Raw genomic sequence first — 22,718 nt, forward strand, 5'->3', positions numbered from 1 at the left:
TCTTCAGATATGTTCAATCGGGTTCAAGTCCGGGCTCTGGCTGGGCTACTCAAGGAAATTCAGAAACTTTTTCCAGACTTGTTCTTGGCTGTGTGCTTGGGGTCATTGTCCTGTTTGAAGGTGAAACTTTGCCCCAGTCTGAGGACCTGAGTGCTCTGAAGCAGGTTTTCAATGAGGATCTCTTTGCTCCTTCATCCTTCCCTTGATCCTGAAGGTTAGTGTCTTTTCTGTAAGGAAGCTAATTATCCATCATTTATGACATTCCTGGAAGTGTGTAAACTATATTAATTTAAAACCATATAATTTTTGTATGTTCTCTATAGTTATGTACTTGAAAATGTATCAATTGACCAATTCGGCACATTTGGGCAGACTTGATACACCATTTTGAACAGTAATGCAATGGTTAATTGGATCAGTCTAAAACTTTGCCTCCATCTAGTGGCTAAAATCTAAATTGCGCCTAGAGTCCTAGGTCATATAATGGTCTTTCTCTTGCATTTCAAAAATGGAGAGAAAAAAATAGAAAACTCATGTTTTTGTCTTTGTATTATCCTTTACCAGTTCTAATGTGTTATATTTTCCTACATTAATTTCACATTTCCACAAACTTTAAAGTGTTTCCTTCAAATGTTAGCAAGAATAGGCTACCTGGGGCGGTAGGTACCCTAGTGGTTAGAGCACTGGACTAGTAACCAAAAGGTTGTGAGATCAAATCCCTGAGCTGACAAGGTAAAAATCTATTGTTCTGGCCCTGAACAAGGCAGTTAACCCACTGTTCCTAGGCCATCATTGAAAATAAGAATTTGTCCTTAACTGACTTGCCTAGTTAAATAAAGAAAAAATGTTTTTAAAAATATCCTTGCTTCAGGTCCTGAGCTACAGGCAGTTAGATTTGGTTAGGTCATTTTAGGTGAAAAAAGGGTCAGATCATTAACATTCAATTCTCTGGCAACAGTTCTGGTGGACATTTCTGCAGTCATCATGCCAATTGCACACTCCATCAAAACGTGAGACATCTGTGATATTGTGTTGTGTGACAAAACTGCTCATTTTAGAGTGGCCTGTTATTGTCCCCAGCACAAGGTGCACCTATATAATGATCATACTGTTTAATCAGCTTTCTGACATGCCACACCTCTCCTTAACAAAGGAGAAATGACACCAGGGATGTAAACAAATGTGTACACAAAATTTGAGAGAAATACGTTTTTTTGTGCGAGTAGTTCAGCTCATGAAACATGTTGCTTTTATATTTTTGTTGAGCATAAATTCAAAAATTGTAAATTGAGCACAACCCTGGGGAAAGACCAGGGTCTTAGTTGAAGATCACCTTTGTTAATGAATCTCCATTAAGAGAATCAGACCAACCTACCCACAGGGCACAGACGTCAACGTCTATTCAACGTTGTTCATCGTAATTTAATTGAACTGACGTAGAAACAACGTTGATTCAATCAGTACATATGCCCTTTCAAAACAAAGGAATGTTGATGCATGAGGGGGTGTTCATGAGAGAATAGAACAAGCCTGCCATCCAACAGTCTGCTCTGGTTCAACCCCAGATACCCATTAGCTCATTGACCTGTGCTGAAGATCTCTAATTTAATAAGTGAGATGAATTGACACAGGAAAGAGAGTGAGAGAGAGAGATAGAGAGAGACAGAGAAGGAAAGAAGTTTGAGAAAGCAAGAGAGGGAAAGAGGCAGAGAGAGAGTGAGAGTTAGAGACTAGATAGTGTTTTACAGAAATTAAGATGAAAAAGTAATGAATCTTTGACTGATCCTCTGTGAGATGACTTCTGCTGCTGTAGTCTCTAATAACCATTCAGTATAACATCATTACCTAGTCCTAGACCAGCAGGCATTCATCCACCCAACACAGATAGCATCATTAAACCAATATCTATCATTTATCATCATTGAGGAAGAGCAATCCTAACATGCAGGCCTGTTGTAAACTTGTCCTCACTTCAACTTTGTGGCCGTGGATAGAAATAATTACTATGCTCCTCTGCAAACCTTTTCTTCTCAACCTCTGATTTCCAGGGAAATAAATTTGAGGTGATTAACACACGCCTCCTTTTAAATTCCACTTGTCACAGGATAGGACAGATAGACAGCAGTTCATTGCCTTTATTCAGATGATGAACATCAACAGAGAGAGGACAGTGAGTGTATATGCATTTAGATGTATCTCTCTCCCTCTCTGTATCATAACAGCCTTTGAACATCCAAGGCTGTGGTTTAATCAGTCTGCCTCGCAGGGTGGTCCTTTTCTGAAAAACAATCTGTTGCTCCTCTATGAGTGTCCCAGCCCTACCTTCGTCCCAAATGACACCCTATTCCCTACATAGTGCACTGCTCTGGTCAATGTAGTGCACTATGTAGAGAATAGTTTCATTTGGGAAGCTTCCCTTGTGTCTGAGCACGAGATAGCCCCCTGTTGGACTGAAAAGAAATCCAGTGGTCTTGATCCTTATAATACATAATATTCCATTTAGCAGATGCTTTTAACCAACGTGACTAACAGTCATGTGTGCATACATCGTATCACTCTCACATCATCTGTACTCAACCTCAAAGGAACACACTAACTTTAAAGGCAGAGGCAGACCTGTAGTGAACGTAGTAGCAGATGGCCCTCATAACCGAATGCTGTGTGACTTTTTAGTGGTAACTTCTATATGACACGAACACATGACCAGCAAAGGAATAACACCCATTTAGAGACACAGGACATCTGATTGCATAAGGAATGTGTGTGGATGTATGGTCAGTTATATGCAGGGATTGACATTAAGGTGTGAAAGGCCAGGAGTATGTCATGAATGCCCAAAGATTATAGACACTTGTGAAAAAAGCTGTTTACACACAAACATCATAACTTGTTTAAGTGAAAGACTGACAATTGGGAAGAACAAGAAAGATCAGGCTACAGGCAGTGGTTGGTTGTTTTCAGTGAAAAATGTCACCTGCCTAATGGGGCAACAACAGATCAGCCTGAACTTGCCCAGGGCAATAAAGTAACCCATAATAAGTATTTGGTGCATAACAAGTTCTCTCATTATATTCCATGCCAACCTCTCAAATCTGTTGAATACACTACCTGCTGAGAACTAGAATGTCCTTGTTAATTTTACATAGAACAGACAGTGAGGCAGGATGTTAGTGAGAGTTCTTTATTTGGACTAATACAATAAATACAACTAGAGGAGCACACCGTCAATTTCCTCCTCCTTTTTACTGCAGCCAATCACAGGGTTCAAATTACAGTCACCTGACTCTTCATAGACCTGATTAGAAGTCTCAGAAGTCAGGTCAGTCTGTTGCATTCTGGGATTGGACCCAAGATCTTAGAGGACCTTTAGGGGACAGCAAAGATCATGGGAGTCAAAAACAAGATCGAGGTCTAAAGTTGCCTCGTAACCACAGATGTACAATAGGATCAGATTACCCTCCCAACAGTCCTAACGGGAGGACAGTAAAATACCTGTTTCTGGACTAGTGGTTAGGGGTCAATTCTACCTACTCCTCAACAAGGCCCGTTCTTCAGATCAATGACTCCACATTACAAACAAAATGGAAGCTCGGACAAACTACTACTCTTTCAGTGAGACAGTCAAATCTGGTCATGTTCAGTGGGCACCAAAAATGACCGCTCATCTTCAGTTGCAAAGCATTTTGCTACGTTGTGACCTAGTGAACACGACCATAGGTTTAGCAGGACATCACTTGTATGGCACTACCCAAATACTGGACTATTGCTCAATTTCTTTTCAAATAAGTACCAAAGAGTTTTGAAGCATTGCAGGTTGACAGCAGTAATATTCAAATATTTAAAATGAGTCTTATGTAACAATATTTCAGGAATGTTGGAAAATGTCTTCCCATTTAAGGAAAAGACAACAATGTTAATTCAGTAATCCATTGTAGTCACATAGAACATCATACATTTTTAAACAGCAGCAATCGAAATGACTTTTTTTCTGCCAAAGAACCCGGCATCATAGAAACGTGAACTGTAGATATCTAATCAGTCCTCTTAAAAAGGTGTCCTCACACAGGAAAGAAAACACAGATCTCAACCCAGAAGAATACTGTTGTTTTCAAAAGGTTCAGTTCTTAACTGGGAAGACATGGAGTCTAGGAAACAGCTGAATAGGTAATAAAGTCATTAACTTGATCAAATATGGCATCAGTCAAACACTTGATCCATTTCCTTGTAGTGACCGTAACACCTTTAGTTCTCAAGACGAGGAGTCTTATGTGTGTCACTGTGTGAACCTACCTTAAGTAGACCAGTGTAACAATACTACAGTCACCATCTCTGCAAGGCAACAAAACACATCAAAATCTACTAAAATAGGGATCATAACTTAACTTCTGACCAAATCTGGTAAACAAACCCTGATGCAAAACAAACAGAGTAAAACCTACCCAAACACAAGACAACCATGTAACAATGTCAACGTCACACTTGGTAACAGGTACAGTGCTTGAACAGGTGTTAGACATGTGAAAGAGACAGGAGGCTACGTCCAGGTGGAACAGACCTATGTCTGCATCATTAGGACACTGCTAGGGTTTGGCATAAGATAAAACATGCAAATACACGCACAAACACACCATGAGTAGATAAAAAGGGTCCACCCACACAGCTTTATCATCAAGGTAACGACACACCGTTTAGCAGTATCATAACACAGCAGCTAGGTAGGTTATCTAGTCATTGGTCAGTTGGCAACACAGCCAGGCTCACATGCTAGGCTAGCTATTGGGTTGAGCCAGCGTGTTTCCAGTTGTAGCAGGATTATCAGTATGGACATTTATTCTACCGTTCCAAACATGATAAAGATAATGACATGATAAAAGAGAGGAGCTTATTGGTAGCGTAACATACAGCACGATTTGTTCCCATGGGAACATACCCTGTGCAGCGAGACGAGCTTTAATTGGTGGGGGATTGCGTCCATTATATATATTAATCAATGGGGTTTAGATTTGATGATAGGAGAAGTTGATGCTATTGGGGGAGAGGCTGGGAATGGGCGGGACTGGTCTAACCCTCTCGGGCACTAATGCGTGGCTCGGCCAATGAGCTGTGGATGATGCTGCTGATAGACTCAACCCCCTCTCCTTCCAGGAAGCTGCGGTGGTCTCCCTCGATGACGTGAACCGACACCTTACCATCACACACCTGGGGAGAAACAAAACCAGTTATTATAGTTGTGTGTGTGTGTGTGTGTGTGTGTGTGTGTGTGTGTGTGTGTGTGTGTGTGTGTGTGTGTGTGTGTGTGTGTGTGTGTGCGCGCAAAAATCACCTCGTTCAGTTTGTAGTCAGCCCCCAAGTTGTCTCCGTAGTCGCTGCTGGCCTTGGCGCGAAGCAGGGTGACGTTGCCATGGTATTTGGTTGTCGGGACGTAACCGTCGGCAGCCTTGAGTTTGTAGTAGAATGTGGCGGCGGCGAATCGCAGGGAGTCTTCACTGACATTCTTATGGCTGGAGGTGATGAGGTCCACCGCCATGTTGACACGGGCTTTCAGATCAGACAGAGGGAGGAGGGTCTCCAACAACTAGACAGAGAGGGGGAGGGTGGTAGAAGGGGAGAGAGTTATCATTAATAGCAGACATACATTTACTCAGTGAAAACAATGTACTGAGCAAATATCAAATTGGATTTTTACAAAATTACCAGACGACAGACCAAGTATTTACCCTGCACACCCTGTGACAAACAAACAACCCGAAACAAAGGCTTTGTCGACTCAATTTGGCTCAATGAGGGTCTGGTATATAAATTGATGGAAAGTGGTGTTGGATCTGATAATGTTGTATGTTTTTCCTCCATGTAAACAACAGTGTCAAAACACATTTCTTTCCACAGGGCCGTGGGGTGAGACAGGGATGCAGCTTAAGCCCCGTCCTCTTAAACATATATATCAACGAATTGGCAACGGCACTAGAACAGTCTGCAGCACCCAGCCTCACCCCACTCGAATCTGAAGTCAAATTACTACTGATGACCTGGTGCTTCTGTCACCAACCAAGGACGGCCTACAGCAGCACCTACATCTTCTGCACAGATTCTGTCAGACCTGGGCCCTGACAGCAAATCTCAGTAAAACCAAAATAATGGTGTTCCAAAAAAGGTCCAGTTGCCAGGACCACAAATACAAATTGCATCCAGACACCGTTACCCTAGAGCACACAAACTATACATACCTCGGCCTAAACATCAACACCACAGGTAACTTCCACAAAGCTGTGTACGATCTGAGAGACAAAGCAAGAAGGTCCTTCTATGCCATCAAAATAACATAAAATTTGACATACCAATTAGGACCTGGCTAAAAAGACTTGAATCAGTTATAGAACCCATTGCCCTTTATGGTTGTGAGGTCTGGGGTCTGGTCACCAACCAAGAATAAAAAATGATAACATGTGACAAACACCAAATTGAGACTCTGAATGCAGAAGTTTGCAAAAACAATGTAAAACACTAAACAATTCAGGCCGATAACCAGCTAATCAAAATCCAGAAGAGACGTTAAATTCTACAACCACCTAAAAGGAAGTGAATCTCAAACCTTCCATAACAAAGCGATCCACTACAGAGAGATGAACCTAGAGAAGAGTACCCTAAGCAAGCTGGTCCTGGGGCTCTGTTCACAAACACACCCCACAGCTCCAGCACAGCAACACAATTAGACCCAACAAAAACATGAGAAAACAAAAATATATATTTTTTATCTTTATTTAACTAGGCAAGTCAGTTAAACACTAATTCTTATTTTCAATGACGGCCTAGGTACAGTGGGTTAACTGCCTGTTCATGGGCAGAAGGACAGATTGGTACCTTGTCAGCTCGGTAACCTTTCGGTTACTAGTCCAACACTCTAACCACTAGGCTACCCTGATACATTATAAAGAATTAACAAAGAAACAGAACAAACTAGAATGTATGACAATATTAAAGACACATATTTCCCTCAGATTACACAGACCCACTACGAATTTGAAAACAAATCCAATTTTGATGAATCTATTGGGTGAAATACCACAGTGTGTTGATGTATTTTCCCTTTTAACTATTTGCACATAGACATTTGAAATGTCTTTATGCTTTTGGAACATTTGAATGTAAAGTTACTGTTAATTTTATATTATTTATTTCCCTTTTGTTTATTATCCATTTAACTTGCTTTGGCAAAGTAAACATATGTTTCACATGCCAATAAAGCCCTTAAATTGAATTGAGAGTAGGGGGTGTACAAGGAGAGAGGGGGGTACAAGGAGGGGGGGGGTACAAGGAGAGAGGGGGGGGGGGGGTACAAGGAGAGAGGGAGAGCGGTACACAGAGAGAGTACAGAGCGGTAGAGAGAGGGGGGGGGTACAGAGCGAGAGAGGGGGGGTACAGAGCGGTACACAGAGAGCACAGGTACACAGAGAGAGGTACACAGAGAGCGGTACACAGAGAGAGGTACACAGAGAGAGAGAGGGGGGGGGTACAGAGCGAGAGAGCGGTACACAGAGAGAGGTACACAGAGAGCGGTACACAGAGAGAGGTACACAGAGAGCGGTACACAGAGAGCGGTACACAGAGAGCGGTACACAGAGAGCGGTACACAGAGAGAGGTACACAGAGAGAGGTACACAGAGAGAGGTACACAGAGAGAGAGATGGGTACCTTGCTGTACTCGATGCCAGTGAACTGCTGGATGAAGGCACACATAGCTTCAGTCTCTGCCTCTGACTCGTTACCAGGGGTCAGCTTGGATTTGTAGCTCTGAAAGGAAAATAACCTAATGTTGGTATTCAAACTCCACATAACTCTACACTGTGGTTCGTGTTGTTATTCTAACTCTACACTACACTGTGGTTCGTGTTGGTATTCTAACTCTGCACTACACTGTGGTTCGTGTTGTTATTCTAACTCTACACTACACTGTGGTTCGTGTTGGTATTCTAACTCTACACTGTGGTTCGTGTTGGTATTCTAACTCTGCACTGTGGTTCGTGTTGGTATTCTAACTCTGCACTGTGGTTCGTGTTGGTATTCTAACTCTGCACTGTGGTTCGTGTTGGTATTCTAACTCTGCACTGTGGTTCGTGTTGGTATTCTAACTCTGCACTGTGGTTCACGTTGGTATTCTATCTCTACACTGTGGTTCGTGTTGGTATTCTAACTCTGCACTACACTGTGGTTCGTGTTGGTATTCTATCTCTACACTACACTGTGGTTCGTGTTGGTATTCTAACTCTGCACTGTGGTTCGTGTTGGTATTCTATCTCTACACTACACTGTGGTTCACTGCACTGTGTTCGTGTTGGTATTCTAACTCTGCACTGTGGTTCGTGTTGGTATTCTAACTCTGCACTGTGGTTCTAACTCTGCACTGTGGTTCATTCTATTCTATCTCTACACTGTGGTTCGTGTTGGTATTCTAACTCTGCACTACACTGTGGTTCGTGTTGGTATTCTATCTCTACACTACACTGTGGTTCGTGTTGGTATTCTAACTCTGCACTGTGGTTCGTGTTGGTATTCTATCTCTACACTACACTGTGGTTCGTGTTGGTATTCTAACTCTGCACTGTGGTTCGTGTTGGTATTCTATCTCTACACTACACTGTGGTTCGTGTTGGTATTCTAACTCTACACTACACTGTGGTTCGTGTTGGTATTCTAACTCTGCACTGTGGTTCGTGTTGGTATTCTAACTCTGCACTGTGGTTCACGTTGGTATTCTAACTCTGCACTGTGGTTCGTGTTGGTATTCTAACTCTGCACTGTGGTTCGTGTTGGTATTCTAACTCTACACTGCACTGTGGTTCACGTTGGTATTCTAACTCTGCACTGCACTGTGGTTCGTGTTGGTATTCTAACTCTGCACTGTGGTTCGTGTTGGTATTCTAACTCTGCACTGTGGTTCGTGTTGGTATTCTAACTCTGCACTGTGGTTCGTGTTGGTATTCTAACTCTGCACTGTGGTTCGTGTTGGTATTCTAACTCTACACTGCACTGTGGTTCACGTTGGTATTCTAACTCTGCACTGTGGTTCGTGTTGGTATTCTAACTCTGCACTGTGGTTCGTGTTGGTATTCTAACTCTGCACTGTGGTTCACGTTGGTATTCTATCTCTGCACTGTGGTTCGTGTTGGTATTCTAACTCTGCACTACACTGTGGTTCGTGTTGGTATTCTAACTCTACACTACACTGTGGTTCGTGTTGGTATTCTAACTCTGCACTGTGGTTCACGTTGGTATTCTAACTCTGCACTGTGGTTCACGTTGGTATTCTATCTCTACACTACACTGTGGTTCGTGTTGTTATTCTAACTCTACACTACACTGTGGTTCGTGTTGTTATTCTAACTCTACTCTACACTGTGGTTCGCGTTGGTATTCTAACTCTACACTACACTGTGGTTCGTGTTGTTATTCTAACTCTACACTGTGGTTCGTGTTGGTATTCTAACTCTACACTACACTGTGGTTCGTGTTGTTATTCTAACTCTACACTGTGGTTCGTGTTGGTATTCTAACTCTACACTACACTGTGGTTCGTGTTGTTATTCTAACTCTACACTGTGGTTCGTGTTGGTATTCTATCTCTACACTGTGGTTCGTGTTGTTATTCTAACTCTACACTACACTGTGGTTCGTGTTGTTATTCTAACTCTACACTACACTGTGGTTCGTGTTGTTATTCTAACTCTACACTACACTGTGGTTCGTGTTGTTATTCTAACTCTACACTACACTGTGGTTCGTGTTGTTATTCTAACTCTACACTGTGGTTCGTGTTGGTATTCTAACTCTACACTACACTGTGGTTCGTGTTGTTATTCTAACTCTACACTGTGGTTCGTGTTGGTATTCTATCTCTACACTGTGGTTCGTGTTGTTATTCTAACTGTGGTTCTACACTACACTGTGGTTCGTGTTGTTATTCTAACTCTACACTACACTGTGGTTCGTGTTGTTATTCTAACTCTACACTACACTGTGGTTCGTGTTGTTATTCTAACTCTAACTCTACACTGTGGTTCGTGTTGTTATTCTAACTCTACACTGTGGTTCGTGTTGGTATTCTACACTGTGGTTCGTGTTGTTATTCTAACTCTACACTACACTGTGGTTCGTGTTGTTATTCTAACTCTACACTACACTGTGGTTCGTGTTGTTATTCTAACTCTACACTACACTGTGGTTCGTGTTGTTATTCTAACTCTACACTGTGGTTCGTGTTGTTATTCTAACTCTACTCTACACTGTGGTTCGCGTTGGTATTCTAACTCTACACTACACTGTGGTTCGTGTTGTTATTCTAACTCTACACTGTGGTTCGTGTTGGTATTCTATCTCTGCACTGTGGTTCGTGTTGTTATTCTAACTCTACACTGTGGTTCGTGTTGGTATTCTAACTCTGCACTGTGGTTCGTGTTGGTATTCTAACTCTGCACTACACTGTGGTTCGTGTTGGTATTCTAACTCTGCACTGTGGTTCGTGTTGGTATTCTAACTCTGCACTGTGGTTCACGTTGGTATTCTAACTCTGCACTGTGGTTCACGTTGGTATTCTATCTCTACACTGTGGTTCGTGTTGGTATTCTAACTCTGCACTACACTGTGGTTCGTGTTGGTATTCTATCTCTACACTACACTGTGGTTCGTGTTGGTATTCTAACTCTGCACTGTGGTTCGTGTTGGTATTCTATCTCTACACTACACTGTGGTTCGTGTTGGTATTCTAACTCTGCACTGTGGTTCGTGTTGGTATTCTATCTCTGCACTGTGGTTCGTGTTGGTATTCTAACTCTGCACTGTGGTTCGTGTTGGTATTCTAACTCTGCACTGTGGTTCACGTTGGTATTCTAACTCTGCACTGTGGTTCGTGTTGGTATTCTAACTCTGCACTGTGGTTCGTGTTGGTATTCTAACTCTACACTGCACTGTGGTTCGCGTTGGTATTCTAACTCTACACTGCACTGTGGTTCACGTTGGTATTCTAACTCTACACTGCACTGTGGTTCACGTTGGTATTCTAACTCTGCACTGTGGTTCGTGTTGGTATTCTAACTCTGCACTACACTGTGGTTCGTGTTGGTATTCTAACTCTACACTACACTGTGGTTCGTGTTGGTATTCTATCTCTACACTGTGGTTCGTGTTGGTATTCTAACTCTGCACTACACTGTGGTTCGTGTTGGTATTCTAACTCTACACTACACTGTGGTTCGTGTTGGTATTCTAACTCTGCACTACACTGTGGTTCGTGTTGGTATTCTAACTCTGCACTGTGATTCACGTTGGTATTCTATCTCTACACTACACTGTGGTTCGTGTTGTTATTCTAACTCTACACTACACTGTGGTTCGTGTTGTTATTCTAACTCTACACTGTGGTTCGTGTTGTTATTCTAACTCTACACTACACTGTGGTTCGTGTTGTTATTCTAACTCTACACTACACTGTGGTTCGTATTCTAACTCTACACTACACTGTGGTTCGTGTTGTTATTCTAACTCTACACTACACTGTGGTTCGTGTTGTTATTCTAACTCTACTCTACACTGTGGTTCGCGTTGGTATTCTAACTCTACACTACACTGTGGTTCGTGTTGTTATTCTAACTCTACACTGTGGTTCGTGTTGTTATTCTAACTCTACACTGTGGTTCGTGTTGTTATTCTATCTCTACACTGTGGTTCGTGTTGTTATTCTAACTCTACACTGTGGTTCGTGTTGGTATTCTAACTCTACACTACACTGTGGTTCGTGTTGTTATTCTAACTCTACACTGTGGTTCGTGTTGGTATTCTATCTCTGCACTGTGGTTCGTGTTGTTATTCTAACTCTACACTGTGGTTCGTGTTGTTATTCTAACTCTACACTGTGGTTCGTGTTGGTATTCTAACTCTGCACTGTGGTTCGTGTTGGTATTCTATCTCTGCACTGTGGTTCGTGTTGTTATTCTAACTCTACACTGTGGTTCGTGTTGGTATTCTAACTCTGCACTACACTGTGGTTCGTGTTGGTATTCTAACTCTACACTACGGTTCGTGTTGGTATTCTAACTCTGCACTACACTGTGGTTCGTGTTGGTATTCTAACTCTGCACTACACTGTGGTTCATGTTGGTATTCTAACTCTGCACTACACTGTGGTTCGTGTTGGTATTCTAACTCTACACTACACTGTGGTTCGTGTTGGTATTCTATCTCTGCACTGTGGTTAGTGTTGGTATTCTAACTCTGCACTACACTGTGGTTTGTGTTGGTATTCTAACTCTGCACTGCACTGTGGTTCGTGTTGGTATTCTAACTCTACACTGCACTGTGGTTCGTGTTGGTATTCTAACTCTACACTACACTGTGGTTCGTGTTGGTATTCTAACTCTGCACTACACTGTGGTTCGTGTTGGTATTCTAACTCTGCACTGTGGTTCGTGTTGGTATTCTATCTCTGCACTGTGGTTCGTGTTGGTATTCTATCTCTGCACTGTGGTTCGTGTTGGTATTCTAACTCTGCACTACACTGTGGTTCGTGTTGGTATTCTAACTCTACACTGCACTGTGGTTCGTGTTGGTATTCTAACTCTACACTGCACTGTGGTTCACGTTGGTATTCTAACTCTGCACTGTGGTTCGTGTTGGTATTCTAACTCTGCACTGTGGTTCGTGTTGGTATTCTAACTCTGCACTGTGGTTCGTGTTGGTATTCTAACTCTGCACTGTGGTTCGTGTTGGTATTCTAACTCTGCACTGTGGTTCGTGTTGGTATTCTAACTCTGCACTGTGGTTCGTGTTGGTATTCTAACTCTGCACTGTGGTTCGTGTTGGTATTCTAACTCTGCACTGTGGTTCGTGTTGGTATTCTAACTCTACACTACACTGTGGTTCGTGTTGGTATTCTAACTCTACACTACACTGTGGTTCGTGTTGGTATTCTAACTCTACACTACACTGTGGTTCGTGTTGGTATTCTAACTCTACACTACACTGTGGTTCGTGTTGGTATTCTAACTCTGCACTGTGGTTCGTGTTGGTATTCTAACTCTGCACTGTGGTTCGTGTTGGTATTCTAACTCTGCACTGTGGTTCGTGTTGGTATTCTAACTCTACACTGTGGTTCGTGTTGGTATTCTAACTCTACACTGCACTGTGGTTCGTGTTGGTATTCTAACTCTGCACTGTGGTTCGTGTTGGTATTCTAACTCTGCACTGTGGTTCGTGTTGGTATTCTAACTCTGCACTGTGGTTCGTGTTGGTATTCTAACTCTGCACTGTGGTTCGTGTTGGTATTCTAACTCTGCACTGTGGTTCGTGTTGGTATTCTAACTCTGCACTGTGGTTCGTGTTGGTATTCTAACTCTGCACTGTGGTTCGTGTTGGTATTCTAACTCTGCACTGTGGTTCGTGTTGGTATTCTAACTCTGCACTGTGGTTCGTGTTGGTATTCTAACTCTGCACTGTGGTTCGTGTTGGTATTCTAACTCTGCACTGTGGTTCGTGTTGGTATTCTAACTCTGCACTGTGGTTCGTGTTGGTATTCTAACTCTGCACTGTGGTTCGTGTTGGTATTCTAACTCTGCACTGTGGTTCACGTTGGTATTCTAACTCTGCACTGTGGTTCGTGTTGGTATTCTAACTCTACACTGCACTGTGGTTCGTGTTGGTATTCTAACTCTACACTGCACTGTGGTTCGTGTTGGTATTCTAACTCTACACTACACTGTGGTTCGTGTTGGTATTCTAACTCTACACTACACTGTGGTTCGTGTTGGTATTCTAACTCTGCACTACACTGTGGTTCGTGTTGGTATTCTAACTCTGCACTGTGGTTCGTGTTGGTATTCTAAGTCTGCACTGTGGTTCGTGTTGGTGTTCTATCTCTGCACTGTGGTTCGCGTTGGTATTCTAACTACACTGTGGTTCGTGTTGGTATTCTAACTCTGCACTACACTGTGGTTCGTGTTGGTATTCTAATTCTACACTACACTGTGGTTCGTGTTGGTATTCTAACTCTACACTACGGTTCGTGTTGGTATTCTAACTCTGCACTACACTGTGGTTCGTGTTGGTATTCTAACTCTACACTACACTGTGGTTCGTGTTGGTATTCTAACTGTACACTACACTGTGGTTTGTGTTGGTATTCTAACTCTACACTACACTGTGGTTCGTGTTGGTATTCTAATTCTACACTGTGGTTAATCATGAGGTTAGGAGTGTTGCAGTAGAGTTCACTTTGAGGTAACTGAGTATGCATGTGCCTGAGGGCCTCTGTTTACATGTACATCCTGTTAACATGTCATCTGTGGGTCAGTATGTAGACACATGTGTCACCGATGTGTGCGTCTGCATGTGCGTGTATCCATGTCCGTCTGTGTATCCACGTGTCTATCTGTGTCCGTCTGTGTATCCACGTGTCTATCTGTGTCCGTCTGTGTATCCACGTGTCCATCTGTGTCCGTCTGTGTATCCACGTGTCCATCTGTGTCCGTCTGTGTATCCACGTGTCTATCTGTGTCCGTCTGTGTATCCACGTGTCTATCTGTGTCCGTCTGTGTATCCACGTGTCTATCTGTGTCCGTCTGTGTATCCACGTGTCTATCTGTGTCCGTCTGTGTATCCACGTGTCTATCTGTGTCCGTCTGTGTATCCACGTGTCTATCTGTGTCCGTCTGTGTATCCATGTGTCCTTAAGTGCTCACCTGTGTGTAAGCGGCGACGTAGGAGTGTGATCCGTCGAAGAGGAAGAGGTAGTCTACGGTCCTACCCTGTGCCTGCAGCTGAGAACACATCTCAAACGCCACGCAGGCTCCAAAGGAGTATCCGGCGATCCGGTACGGACCCTCTGATTGCACCTTTACACAAAAAAACAGAGACAGTTATTTATAAATCACTAATTATCTATCATTGACCTAAATGTACATTACAAACACAGTTGTGGTTAGTATATTACGTACCTGACATATACACTCCACATAGTATGCAGCCAGAGACTGGATACTGTCCAACGGAGCAGCTAGAGAGATGGATGGGTTGAGTCATTTAGATCGAGGTTAAATCAAAGTTCATTTGTCCCATGCGTCGAAAACAACAGGTCTAGACATTACCGTGAAATGCTTCATTACAAGCCCTTAACCAACAAAACAGTTCAAGAAATAGAGTTAAGATTTTTTACTTATTTTCCACCATAATTTGCAAATAAATTCATTAAAAATCCTACAATGTGATTTTCTGGATTTTTTTTTCTCATTTTGTCTGTCATAGTTGAAGTGAACCTATGATGAAAATTACAGGCCTCTCATATTTTTAAGTGGGAGAACTTGCACAATTGGTGGCTGACTAAATACTTTTTTACCCCACTGTATATACTGAGATCATATGACACTTAAATAAAGTCCACCTGTGTGCAATCCAACTAATTATGTGACTTCTGAAGGTAATTGGCTGCACCAGATCTTATTTAGGAGCTTCACAGCAAAGGGGTGAATAAATACGCACACGCACCCTTTTTAATTTTTTGAAACAAGTTATTTTTTCATTTCACTTCACCAATTTGGACTATTTTGTGTATGTCCATTACATGAAATCCAAATAAAAATCCATTTAAGTTACAGGTTGTAATGCAAGACAACAGGAAACACACCAAGGGAATGAATACTTTTGCAAGGCACTTGTGCGCGCGTCTGTATATGTCTTCATGTGTACCTTTAGTGCACTGCAGGCCGTAGCAGGGAACACTGAGCTTGGCGGTGAGCGTTCGGAAGGCAGCGATGGAGCCCTCTATAGGGTGGACCAGGAACAGTGGGCGCTCAACACTCTGCACCTCGTTGAGACGTGAGACCGTGGGGCTGTCTGGGTTGACCAGCATCAAACTAAGGTCTGACTCCAACAGAGAACGCACTCCTCCCTTCTTCACTGGAGACTGACGGGACTCTAGAGTGAGAAAGAGAGCGAGAGACATGAGCTCAAGAAACACACACAAACACACAACACACACACACACCTGCTGTTCCTGCCGGTTGGCTAGACAGCTCTCTGAGCTTGTTGATGGTGAGCTGTCGGATCTCCCTCATTGCCATGACAATGTCGTAGTCACGCTCCAGTGTCTGACGCACTTCCACGCCCATAAGAGAGTCCAGACCCAGATCAGCCAATGAGGCGTCAGCGTTCAGGCTGCTGACATCACGTACACCTGAGAGAGGGAGGGAGGGTGAGAAGTTACACATCAAACACACATCACGAATACATACCAAATTAGGGATGCAAAATACAGGCCACCAATGGGGCGCCAGCATGACTTCTGGAATACCAGAATGGAACCAGAATGGAACCTCTCTTACCCAGTATATGAGCAACAGCCTCCACCAGGTCTCTCTGTCCGGTTCCTTCGCTCTTCACCACGCTCCTCTCTGCCAGCACGAAGCTCGACATCACCGGACGACGCTCGCACAGGAAGCGGTCCAGCACCTCCAAACAGGAAGTGATGCGCTGCGGGAGAGTTCCACCCACTACCACGTCATTACCGCCCATGGTCTCCAGCACAACGCCCACGTCACCAATAGCGCCCCACTGGACAGCCAATCCAGGCAGGCCGTCGTGGAGCCGCTGCTCACACACGCGCTCCATGGCGGAGTTAGCATAACCGTAGTTACTCTGGCCGGCGTTGCCGCGGCCGCAGCTCACAGAGGAGAAGGCTACGAAGTAACTGAGGTCTGGACACATCTTTCTGGTCACACTGAGGAGAAAAAATAAGAATATGAGATATTCATTTTTGTCTCCACAATTTGATAACGTGGGTTCTTGAGTCTCAAATATTTCTTGCTCTAAAATATATATTATTTTTGTTTTTCAACCATTGTTTTGGATTTCACCTTAAATTCAAACCAAACTAATTTGACTCTCTTCTGAGGGAAGCGAGGCAGAGCCAAGGTTGAGGATAGCACTATATTAGGCTGGAGAATGTCATCTCACTTGTCTAGGTGGAGGGTGCCGTTGTATTTGGGTTTGTTGACATCCAGGAACAGCTGAGGAGTCAGATTCTCTAACATACCATCCTTCAACACCTGGTACACACAGACAGGTTAGAGAGAGAGATGAGACAGGTGAAACAGGGACAGGTGAAGGAGACAGGTTAAGACCGGTGAGAACAGTGTACAGGTAGGAGGGGGTCGTTACCATGGCGAGGTGAAAGACTCCTCCCACAGGCCCCAACCTGCAGGCCTCGTTAATGAGTTGCTCTGCCCCCTCCTGGGTGCTGACGTCACTGGTGGACACCAGCACCTGCACGCCCATCCCCTGCCACTCACGCACACGCTTGGCCTGGTAACCTAGCAACATGAACCGACAATGACAGGGGTGACTGAACTGTCACTAACAAATCAGCAGCGTGTAGCTAACGGCACCCTCCACCTAGACAAGTGGAGGGTGCCGACTAGGTAGCCTAGTAGTTAGAGCGTTGGGCCAGTAACCAAAAGGTTACTGGATCGAATCCCTGAGCTGACAAGGTAAAAATCTGTTGTTCTGCCCCTGAACAAGGCAGTTACCCCACTGTTCTCTGGTAGGCAGTCATTGTAAAATAAGAATTTGTTCTTAACGGGCTTGCCTAGCACAATGGCTTGGCTTTACAGAACAACACACAACCTAGTTAGCCGTAAACGTTATTGTCTCTCTCACCGTTGCGGATGCCCGATCTGGAGGTGAGCACCAGTTTGCGGGCGCCCCTCTCCGTCAGCCAATGGGCGAGCTCCAGCCCGAAGCCACCCAGTCCCCCAGTGATGATGTAAGAGTGGGAGGCGGGGCAGAAGGTACGGCAGATGGCGGGGAGGGGTGAGCCCACCGCCTGGGTACCATTACCCATCTCCTCAGAACGCACCTAGAGAAAGAAATCAGATACAACACAAATATATATATCAGACTAGAATTAAAAACAGTGATAAGTGTGATTAGTAGAAATAACTGTGTTACAACAGCATCATAAACGTGTAATATGTCTGTAAAGTAGTGTTGTAAGCAAAGTAGTGTGGAGAGGAAAAAGATTTTTAAAAACAAGCGATAGAAAGGTTTAAAAAGCAAAGTGAGGAAATGGAAAAAGCTTTTTTGTGAGGAAGAAAAGGCAGCTAAGGAACGAGTTCAGTCACTGACCTGCAGCTGTACTTTGCCGATGTGTTTTCCCTGGGCCATGTATCTGAAGGCCTCCTCCACCTGGTCTCTCTCAAACACTGTAGTCCTCAGGGGCTTGACTACACCTCCCACAATGCCCTCCTTCAGCAGCTGGGACACCTCCTCCCACTCCCGGTTCCCTTCCTCAAACAGGGCGTCCAGTAGGATTCCATGGAACGCCACGTTCTTCAGGAAGAGAGCCATTCCTGAGGGAAACAGGAACGCATGTCAGATAGATCAGCTGCAGTGGCACAGTGAGTCGGGGACAAAACAGCTGCCATGTAGAGAGCAGTTGCAGTGTACTGACCCAGAGGGGAGTTGTTGGACAGGTCGTATTTGCCGATCTCCAGGAAGCGTCCATGTCGGGCCAGACAGCGAAGACTGGCCTGCAGTTTCTCCTCAGCCAGGGAGTTTAACACCATGTTCACTCCTAAACACAGAGACATCCAGGATACACAATACCATGTTCACTACTAAACACAGAGACATCCAGGATACACAATACCATGTTCACTACTAAACACAGAGACATCCAGGATACACAACACCATGTTCACTACTAAACACAGAGACATCCAGGATACACAATACCATGTTCACTACTAAACACAGAGACATCCAGGATACACAATACCATGTTCACTACTAAACACAGAGACATCCAGGATACACAACACCATGTTCACTACTAAACACAGAGACATCCAGGATACACAACACCATGTTCACTACTAAACACAGAGACATCCAGGATACACAATACCATGTTCACTACTAAACACAGAGACATCCAGGATACACAATACCATGTTCACTACTAAACACAGAGACATCCAGGATACACAATACCATGTTCACTACTAAACACAGAGACATCCAGGATACACAATACCATGTTCACTACTAAACACAGAGACATCCAGGATACACAATACCATGTTCACTACTAAACACAGAGACATCCGGATACACAATACCATGTTCACTACTAAACACAGAGACATCCAGGATACACAACACCATGTTCACTACTAAACACAGAGACATCCAGGATACACAATACCATGTTCACTACTAAACACAGAGACATCCAGGATACACAATACCATGTTCACTACTAAACACAGAGACATCCAGGATACACAATACCATGTTCACTACTAAACACAGAGACATCCAGGATACACAATACCATGTTCACTACTAAACACAGAGACATCCAGGATACACAACACCATGTTCACTACTAAACACAGAGACATCCAGGATACACAATACCATTTTCACTACTAAACACAGAGACATCCGGGATACACAATACCATGTTCACTACTAAACACAGAGACATCCAGGATACACAACACCATGTTCACTACTAAACACAGAGACATCCAGGATACACAATACCATGTTCACTACTAAACACAGAGACATCCAGGATACACAACACCATGTTCTCTAAACACAGAGACATTCAGGATAAATAAGCCCACATTTAATTGGTCCTTTGTGGCTCAGTCGGTAGAACATGGAGCATGCAATGCCAAGGGTCGTGGGTTCAATTCCCACTAGGGCCACCAATATGTAAAATGTATGCACGCATACCCAAGTCACTTTGGATAAAAGTGTCTGCTAAATGGGGCATGAGTGATTGTGAGGAAGGGAGGCTGGATTTGATGGCTTAACATAGTGTGCAAGGTATGACTGCACATTTTGATAGTTCAGTGACATGTTGGGTGTGTATCGTTGATGTGTTTTGTGTGAGGCAAGTTTGGAAAGGAGCTGATATCTAACGTGTGTCTGACCTTTTCCCTGTGTGTGTAGCAGGACGTGCTGTTCGAAGGTGGCGTCTCTAGAGTTGGCGAAGGACTCCGTGGTGAGCTGGGGGAAACGCTCCTGTAGGTAGGCACGCTTCTCTGCTGAACCTGAGACAGAACACAAGCACAGGTTACAGACACACATCTATGGCTGAATGCACTGACAATCCAGACACTAACAGGCTGAGTGTGTGTGGTCTCCGGTACTCACCAACAGTAGTGAAAACCCTACAGTGCTGACTGAGTGCGATGGCGATGGCAGCCTGGCCAACGCCCCCTGACCCTGAGTGGATGAGAACACTCTCGCCTGGGCGGAGCCTGCCACGCACCACCAGCGAGTAGTAGGCTGTAGAATAGACCACTGGCACAGATGCAGCCTGCTCCAGGGTCCTAGAGAGAAACCTTAAGTTACTAACGATAACTTAGTCATAAGGCTAGATATCACAAGTAAATAGGTAGTCCGTTCCCAGAACACCACAGATTTTCTATGGCTCTGTATTCCCAAATTATAAGAGTGCTGACCTAGGATTAGGTTCACTCTTATTTATTAGGATTTAAAATGCTCCTTTTTTAACCTTTATTTAACTAGGCAAGTCAGTTAAGTTAAGAAAAAAATCTTATTTTCAATGACTGCCTAGGAAGAGTGGGTTAACTGGCTTTTCAGGGGCAGAACAACAGATTTTTACCTTGTCAGCTCATGGATTCGATCTTGCCAACTTTTGTTTACTAGGCCAACGCTCTAACCACTAGGCTACCTGCCACTCAAGTGCATTGCATAGGGAATAGGGTGTCCTTTGGGATCATCCCAGTGCCTCACCAGCTGTCTGGGACATCCCAGAGGAAGCGTGTGTCAGCGTCGACGCAAGTGGCCAGGCCTTTAGCAGGCAACAGTCCCATCACACGCCTACCGCTGGGGTCACGACCTGAGAACTCCATACCCAACATGCACTGCTGCAGGGCCAGGTCACCTACAGAGGGAGAGGGTAGTCAGGTTGTTGTGGGTGTCTGTGTGTGAGTAAATCTGGCTGTGCGGGAGTGTCCCTGTGCGTTTGTCTCCAAAGTGATGTGTGTACCTGGGATGGCGTCCGGTGGCAGTTTCCCGGTGGCCAGCATGATGTCTCTGAAGTTGAGGGAGCTGTAGTAGACCCGACACAGCTGCACGTGGGGGCTGCTCGCCACAAAATGACGGAGGGGCGAGGCGATCCAACGCAGGGAGGAGAGGTCACCGCGGGTCAACACGTTTACGTACGCCTGCTCTGTCAACTCCTCACTCAGATCTGAGAGGAGAGATGTTAAGATTGCTATTCTTGAGCCTAGGGCTAGTCTGACATAAACTCTTCTACTATTTATCATTAGGGAATAATTATGTCATCAAGCTCCTATGTAATGACTGAATGTGTGAATTCTCTGAAGATATCTCAACGGGTGCAACTTTTGAGATCTTGCTAGAGCAAGAGAGAAGAGAGATGGAGGCGTTGTTGTCGTACCCTGAGAGATGAGCTGGTGTCTGAACATTCCCCAGTGTCCATCCCTGAACACGTTCATACACAGGTCTCCCTCCAGCACAGACCTCATGGAACTATGGGTAGGCTGCAGGGTGGGCGCCACAGTGGACTCACGCAGGTTGGACACAAATGCACACCTGTGGGGGGAGAGAGAGGAGAGGTACAGCTTTAGTCTGTGATTCACAGCCAAGCTACGACCTTTCCAATACACACACACACACACACACACACACACACACACACACACACACACACACACACAACGGTGCTGCTAATACCAATTCGATCCTTTCAGATCAACGGTCTAGGGGAAGGGGTGAGGGCTTGTTTCAAACCAGGCTTTATCTCACCGTATGCGGTTGCCACCAGGCTCCTGGCGTAGACAGTTGACCATGCCCACCACCCCAGAGTGGGTCTGGGTAGCAGTCAGCCAGACCGGAGAGTCCGAGGGCTCAGCCAGCGTCGCCTGGGGAGGAGAGACGGTTATAAAGGCTTATAAGCACTTAAAAAGGAGTTAACACAGACACACACTCCCTCACCTTGAGTGTGTCCACCCACTGGTAGTCCATGCTGTCCACAGGCAGGAAGATGGGCTGTTTGCTGGGTAACCCACGGCGACACAGGAATAGGGCAGAGCCATAGAAGGATTTCCTAACAGCCACCAATTTGAGAGACGCATCAGAGAAGAACTTCTCCCACTCAGCCTAGAGAATAGGAGGAGAAAAACAGCTGCAGGATTAGACATCACAACAGGTCATCACTGAGAGAACAGTCACAGGTCAGTTTATGGATCCTCACTAAATACTGCCTGAAGCTGATAGAGCCCTGCTATAATAATTGAAGAGTAGCTAAGGGCTAAGAATAATTCTGAACTTCGGTTGTCCATTGCAGTGTGACTGACCTGCGAGAACAGTCTCTGACGTTTGGTCTTGCTGTCCTTGGAGGTGAGAAAGGCCACCGTCTCCGCCAGAGTTTCTCCCTTCAATAGGGTGTGGAGCATCACAAACCCCCCTTCTTTGGCCCCAGAGGCCAGGTTCTCTACCACCACCTCTGCCCTGACACCCAGGGGCCCCCAGGCGTGATTACACACCACCAGGTCAGCCCCTCCGACTTCTCCCCCGGGCACGGGGCCCTGGTGGGGGTCCCACTGTGCCGCTGTGACTCCCAGGGAGTCCAGGGTGGTCTGATGGGGGTCAGTAGGTCGAGGGTCATTGCC

At 44.7% G+C, this 22,718-nt stretch overlaps 1 protein-coding gene across 1 annotated transcript in view; it reads right to left on the reverse strand.

The window, feature by feature from the left end:
* Positions 1–3,165: 3,165 nt before the first annotated feature.
* Positions 3,166–22,718, reverse strand: part of LOC124038588 (fatty acid synthase-like) — a 53,206-nt gene continuing 33,653 nt past the window's right edge. Inside the window, 21 exon segments of the mRNA XM_046354633.1 lie at positions 3,166–5,199; positions 5,324–5,575; positions 7,690–7,788; positions 14,724–14,876; positions 14,979–15,037; positions 15,727–15,954; positions 16,025–16,213; positions 16,362–16,756; positions 16,993–17,084; positions 17,197–17,348; positions 17,695–17,893; positions 18,163–18,386; positions 18,488–18,610; positions 19,986–20,105; positions 20,209–20,387; positions 20,815–20,965; positions 21,071–21,274; positions 21,485–21,639; positions 21,853–21,968; positions 22,042–22,206; positions 22,404–22,717. Of these exon segments, the coding sequence (XP_046210589.1) occupies positions 5,062–5,199; positions 5,324–5,575; positions 7,690–7,788; positions 14,724–14,876; positions 14,979–15,037; positions 15,727–15,954; positions 16,025–16,213; positions 16,362–16,756; positions 16,993–17,084; positions 17,197–17,348; positions 17,695–17,893; positions 18,163–18,386; positions 18,488–18,610; positions 19,986–20,105; positions 20,209–20,387; positions 20,815–20,965; positions 21,071–21,274; positions 21,485–21,639; positions 21,853–21,968; positions 22,042–22,206; positions 22,404–22,717 (3,707 nt within the window). The 3' untranslated portion in view covers positions 3,166–5,061.

The sequence above is a fragment of the Oncorhynchus gorbuscha genome, linkage group LG06 (assembly GCF_021184085.1).
Source record: "Oncorhynchus gorbuscha isolate QuinsamMale2020 ecotype Even-year linkage group LG06, OgorEven_v1.0, whole genome shotgun sequence".
In the NCBI taxonomy this organism is placed as follows: domain Eukaryota; kingdom Metazoa; phylum Chordata; class Actinopteri; order Salmoniformes; family Salmonidae; genus Oncorhynchus; species Oncorhynchus gorbuscha.